The 6,664-nt window shown below is 42.3% G+C and overlaps 1 protein-coding gene across 1 annotated transcript in view; it reads right to left on the bottom strand.

The window, feature by feature from the left end:
* Positions 1-2,068: 2,068 nt before the first annotated feature.
* Positions 2,069-6,664, bottom strand: part of LOC103602553 (zinc finger protein 345-like) — a 22,388-nt gene continuing 17,792 nt past the window's right edge. Inside the window, 1 exon segment of the mRNA XM_008586970.1 lies at positions 2,069-5,150. Within this exon segment, the coding sequence (XP_008585192.1) occupies positions 2,917-5,150 (2,234 nt within the window). The 3' untranslated portion in view covers positions 2,069-2,916.

Below are 6,664 nucleotides of genomic sequence, written 5' to 3'. Positions count from 1 at the left end.
CACCCCAATATCTGCAATGAGCCCAGTGATGACCACCAAGCTGCTGCAGGAAGTACACTGGGCTCCTGAGACAGGGCTGTGGGGGTGTCAAAGGCTTCAGCCATGTCCCCCCAAAATTCACAACCAGCCCAGTGATGACCACCAAGCAATTGCTGGTACTGCCTTGGGATCCTGACCTGGAATGGCAGAGGGCTGAGGGCCTTGGCTACACCCCCTAACATCTATAACCAGCCTAGTGATGACCATTGTGCCATGACAGGAAGTGCCCTGGTCTCCCAAGCTGGGGCAGTGGGGAGCTGAGGGCCTCTGCCACATCCCCTGGGCATCAGAATGAGCCCAGTGACAACCAGGGAGCTGTTGTAAGAAGCACCCCAAGCTCCTGAGCTGGGGCAGTTGAGGGCCACGGGCTTGAGCCACACCCCCTGACATCTGCATCCAGCCCAGAGACAACCCAGCCACTGCTAGAAGTCCTCTGATCTACCCTGAATGAGGGAGGCCACATTCTTCAATCATTCCCCACCTCATTTCCTCTCTTCTCACCCTATTTCCCCTCCCCATTCTCCTCCACAACAACCTCTTACAATGAGGCATGGAGCCAGGGGCAGCCAAAACCAGCCGTAACTAGGCAAGCAGCCACCACCACCTGGGCCCTGCCAAGGTCTGGAGCATGGAGCTGGGGAAAGTTGAACCCAACCAGAACTAGGCAAGCTACCACCACCATGCTGGTTCACACCAGGGTTCTAAGACATGGAGTCTGGGGAAGCTGAACCCAGCTGCAGCAACCCAAAAATACCATTTTCATGCAGGTAGCCCACCAAAGCCACAATTGCTCTGGCTACTGCAAAAGCAGCTAGGCTCTATAGCAGCAGTCACAGCCACTGTGCAGATGGTACATCAGACTCTCAACTGCATTGACACAAGGAGAGACGACAGCAGAGACAAAAAAAGCCACAGTCTCTCCACAAAGCACACTCCAGAGCAAAACAAGCATCTGATTTGTGATAATAGGGGAGGACTTGATCACATTCGTCACAGCACTGGATGGATAATATAGGCAACAAAACAGAGGAAAAGTTTATCAGGTGGAGAGAACGAATCTATGGTTATTAGAAGGGGTAGAGGAAGGGGAAGGTAAAGATTGGATAAGGGGCATAAGAATAAGTATGATTTGTAACAATGAATAGGCTAATAAAAAATTCTTATGTAAGTCACACTATTATCCTATGTGTAAATATTTCCTATCCATAGTTTTGCTTGCTTCTATCAAGGTAAGTTTTTAACAAATAAAACTTACATGCATAAATGTTGCATACTTGGGTTTGTTTTGTGCATTGTATGCTGTGTAGCAGCATCTCTGGCTTCTTCCCACTAGACCTTTTAACATCCAATGACAACAAAAATGTCTTCAGAAAATAGCCAAATGTCTGCTGGCAGGCAATATCACCACTCATATTTAACTGCTGTTAGGTAGTAAAAACCTTTAAAGTAGTTTTGACCCTACGTTTATTAATTCTACTTGAAAATTTGCATTCGCATTACATAAATTGATAGTTTTCTCTTCATTTCAAATTACCTGATATATAAAAGTGAAAGTTATGTTGGAAGCTTTGACATATTAAAGATATTGATGAAGATAAATTATTGTCACTGTTTAATGAGAAATCCCTGCCTGGTAAGGTGTTCCATATTTATTGCACTATTTCTCCCCATAATTTAATTTTCTCATAAGCAGACTTGGGTGTAAAAGGTAACAATGCAGGTTTCTCTTCTCTGTGAATATTCTGTTCGAGAACTGATAACTTCTCTCAGAAAGTTCATAAAGCCAGTTAGCACAGAGGGCTACTTGTGTAGAAACACAAAGAGATCACATATGCAATGGAAAACCATAGTAAGCATTTCTTACATAAAGTATGAATAGACGATTTGGGGATATAGTTGGAAAGAACTGTGGCTGCTTCAATTCAGTCTGTCTTAAATTATGGCAGGTTTCTCCCACATATGGTCTGCAACTCCACCTTAGGAGTCATCTGCCCTTCACTCCCAAAGAACATGAGAAATCAGAGACAAATCCATGAACATTTTTTTTTAATTGCCTGGCCTGTAAGTAACATTTATCAGCTGTCTTCATACTTCCCTGAACAAAGCCAAATTACATGATTCCACAAGCTATAATTAAAGGTTGAGATTGAAGGCATGTGTACAAGAGAATAAAGGTATTTTTTAGGAAATACATACCTATTCTAATACACGCAAAATTCCACCCCCCCACTGGAAATTATCTCATGACTGCTACTGGGTAAGTTCTTTTTACTTTTCTTTGTTCTTTCGGGGGGTGGGGGGTTGTTTTTGTTTTTCTGTGGCTGGGCAGTACAGGGACCCATGGTGTTATCAGCATAATGCTCTAACCAACAATACACTAACTATAGCCAGCCCTGTAACTGCTGAAATAAGATGTTTTCACAATTATTGACCTCCTTCTATATCTGAGGGTTGCACATCTGCTGATTCAGCCAAACACATAAAAATTCTTAAAAACCAAAAGAAAAAAATAAAACTATAATACAAGTAAAAAAAAAAACCACAACACAGTGTAACTATTTACAAGGAATTCCTTGTGTATTCAGCAATATATATAATCTACTCAAGATGAAAAGAACATGGAAAAAAGTGCACAGGTAATATTGAAACAGTACACCATTTATAGAATGTGCTTGATCATTTGTGTTTTCATCAACAGGGGCTCCTGGAGCCAACCTCCAATACCAAGGGACAGTTGTGCACTTATAGGGCTTCTTCTTGGTGTAAGTTCCATGATAAAATGTGAGGTGTGATTTATGGCAAGACCTTTTCCCACAGCCAAGATGTTAATTGAGATTTTCCCATGTGTGAATTTGTTCATGTCTATTACGGTGAGTTCTAGTAAACTGTTTTCCCACATTCTTTACATTCACATGGTTTCTCACCTGTGTGAATTCTCTGATGACTGCTAAGGTTTGATTTTTGTTTAAAAGTTTTTCCACTTTCTCTACATTCATATGGTTTCTCTCCCATGTGAGTTCTCTGATGAAAGCTGAAGTATGACTTTTGGTTTAAAGCTTTCCCACAGTCTTAACATTCATACTGTTTCTCACCTGTGTGAGTTCTCTCATGCCTGCTGAGGTATGACTTTTGGTTAAAGGCTTTCCCACAGTCTTTACATTCATATGATTTCACACTTGTGTGAATTCTCTCATGCCTGCTGACATCTGACTTGTGAGTAAAAGCTTTTCCACAGTCTTTACATTCATAAGGTTTCTCACCTGTGTGAATTCTCTGATGAATGCTGAGGTATGATTTTCGGGTAAAAGCTTTTCCACACTCCTTACATTCATATGGTTTCTCACCTGTGTGCGTTCTCTCATGCCTGCTGAGGTCTACCTTTTGGTTAAAAGCTTTTCCACATTCTTTACATTTAAATGGTTTCTCATCTGTCTGGGTTCTCTGATGGCTACTGAGGTGTGACTTTTTGTTAAAAGTATTTCCATATTCTCTACATTCATATGGTTTCTTGCCTGTGTGGATTCTCTGGTGGTGGCTGAGGTGTGACTTTTGGTTAAAGGTTTTTCCACATTCTCTACATTCATATGGTTTCTCACCTGTGTGAGTTCTCTGATGGCTGCTGAGGTATGGCTTTTGGTTAAAAGCTTTTCCACATTCTTTGCACTCATATGGTCTCTCATCTGTATGAATTCTCTGATGGATGCTAAGGTTTGACTTTCGGTTAAAAGTTTTTCCACATTCTCTACATTCATATGGTTTCTCACCTGTGTGAGTTCTCTGATGAATGCTGAGGTATGACTTTTGGTTAAAAGCTTTTCCACATTCTTTACACTCATACGGTTTCTCACCAGTGTGGGTTCTCTCATGCCTACTGAGGTCTGCCTTTTGGATAAAAGCTTTTCCACATTCCTCACATTCATATGGTTTCTCACCTGTGTGAATTCTGTGATGCATGCTGAGGTTTGACCTTCGGTTAAAGGTTTTTCCACATTCTTTACATTCATATGGTTTCTCACTTGTGTGAATTCTCTGATATAAAATGTGGACTGACTTATAGAGGAAAGCTTTCCTACATTCTTTACATTCACAAGGTTTCTCACCTCTGTGAATTCTCTGAAGGCTGCTGCAGTGTGACTTTTGGCAAAACGTTTTACCACATTTATTACTGTACGATTTTTTATATTCTTTACATGGTTTCTCATGTGTGTCTATTCTCTGATATAGAGTAAGGGCAGACTCATGGTAGAAAAATTTTCTCCATTCATTATATCCATCTGGTATTTCATCTGTGTGATTTCTCTCAGGATGGCTGAGGAGTGAATTCTCACAGAAGCTTTTTCCACAGTTAATACTTCCATAGTAAATTTCTCCTGTGTGACTTCTCTGATGCATTGTAAGGTCTGACTTCTGACAAAAAATTTTCTCATGTTGATTACAACCATAAAGATACTCCTGCATAGGTGTTCTCTGGTGTGAGGTAAGGTGTAATTTCTTAATAAGAGATTTCTCACATTCAGTATATTTATAGTGCTTCTCTCCTATGTACATAATCTGATGTTTAGTGAGTTCACATTTTTTATAGAATATTTTCCCACATACATCACATTGAAAAGTTTTCCTTTCTACCTGATTTATTTCTTGGTCAATGACAGCTGACTTCCCACAGCCTTTCCCATATTCGTTATATTTATAGGTGGTGTCATCCATATGAATATTTTCATGGGTAAATTCTATTGGCTCTGTGTTGGAGGATTTCCCTTTTCCACTGTATTCTAAAGGCTGCATCCCACTTTGAATATTGGGATGCTGACTAAGATGCTCATGATGTCTGGGAAAATTTCCAGTTATATCATGGTCATAAAGTTTCTCTCCAGCAGGCATCTGAGGAAGAAGTGCATTCTGACATAGGCAAAACTCCTCATGTCCCTTTCCTGAATAGTTTCCATTACTTATAATCAGATTTAAAACATGATATGAATTCAAATAACATGATTTTCCTAACACAACTCTCTCCTCAGCTGATGTGTTGCTGTTGGTGATTACTATGTGCTGCAAGCATCTACCATGACTTTCCTGGTTCCTCTCCACTAGGTCATCGTCTATCTGGACATCTGAAATGAGAAAAAAATAACTATTTATGAACCACAGATAAGCACATCTCATTGCTCAAGTAAACATACAGAGTGCCTTCCATGCCTAGTAAGTAAACATTTCATTAAAAAATCAATAATGGGGCCGACCCCGTGGCTCACTCGGGAGAGTGTGGTGCTGGGAGCACAGTGGTGCATGTAGAGCCGTGGCCGCAGGTTTGGATCCTATATAGGGATGGCCGGTTCACTCACTGGCTGAGCGCAGTGCGAGTGACGCCAAGCCAAGGGTTACGATCCCCTTACTGGTCACAAAAAACCAAACAAACAACAACAACAAAATCAATAATGGATATTGGTTTCATGAGTTTATGGAATTTTTTCTTACTGATAATGTAATATTGTATTAATATATTTCCTAATGTTCTATCATGTTTTTCTTTCCCTCCTCGTTTATATTTGAATTTTAATTTAAGAGTAAATAATTGTTGAGAATTTTAATTTTCTGCCTACTTGTAGTTTTCAACAAAGCACCTTTCATTTCTTTACACCATCTTCTGTGTTTTATTTTTAAAACAAAGGGTGTCTCCTGCTGTTATATCTCATTATTTCACTATGAAGATGTCTAGGTTTCCTTTCATCAGGTACTTTCAAGTACAGAAGTGAGTCTCTTTTTTATCACATATGCAGAAACATGACGGAGGATACAGATTTTGCATTTATGCTTATATGCTTTACACTTCTCCCTTAGAAAATGGCTATAGGTATCTATCTATCTCTGCTCTGCCATTTTCTGCCACATGAGACTCCTACATTTCTGTAAAGTCACCACCAAAGAAAACCCTCACCAGATGTGTTCCTTGGACGTTGGACTTCCCAGCCTCTGAAACCCTTGCAATGTGAGACCACTGGGTCGCTGTCGCCACCATCAGATGGACTTTGGACTTCACAGCCTCAGAAACTAAATACTTCAGGATGGGGAGAGAACATGGCGGCGGGAAGGGAGTGAACCATCCGCGCCCTGCAACGGCAGGATCCTAGAGGCCACCGGCAAGAAGAGGAACTCAGAAAGCCTGATGGTGAGTCAGAATATCTGGTGTCCTTGCTTGTGCCGGGGGTAGCTGTTACTACCCAAGTGGATTGCTGAGACCTTGAAGGGGACTCTCATAATATGCCCACGGAGGTTTGGAGTGCACGCCATTTTGTGAAATTTACAAAATCCTCCCAGGGAAGAAGCCGCCTGGAGTGGCCGCCACTCGGCGCATGGCCACCGCAGCTGCTACCCTCAGCGCCGGGCCAGGCTGCGCAGCCCCGCCACCGGGACTCGAGGTCCGGCGACAGCGGTATCTGCCAGGGAGGGGGCTGTCATCTACCCGGCCCCAGGCGCCACTGGAACCACGAGCCGAAGAGAGACTGAGAAGGCAGCAGCGAGAACAGAAGACAGGAGCGCCAGGGGCGGCGAGAGGCGGCCGGGGCGGGTCTGGCTGCGGGGGCTGCTGTGGGAGCGCAACACGGGAGCGCAATGCGGGAGCTGAGAC

Source organism: Galeopterus variegatus, unplaced genomic scaffold, assembly GCF_000696425.1.
Source record: "Galeopterus variegatus unplaced genomic scaffold, G_variegatus-3.0.2 Scaffold4191, whole genome shotgun sequence".
Classification (NCBI taxonomy): domain Eukaryota; kingdom Metazoa; phylum Chordata; class Mammalia; order Dermoptera; family Cynocephalidae; genus Galeopterus; species Galeopterus variegatus.
This window is presented reverse-complemented; position numbering and strand designations above follow the sequence as displayed.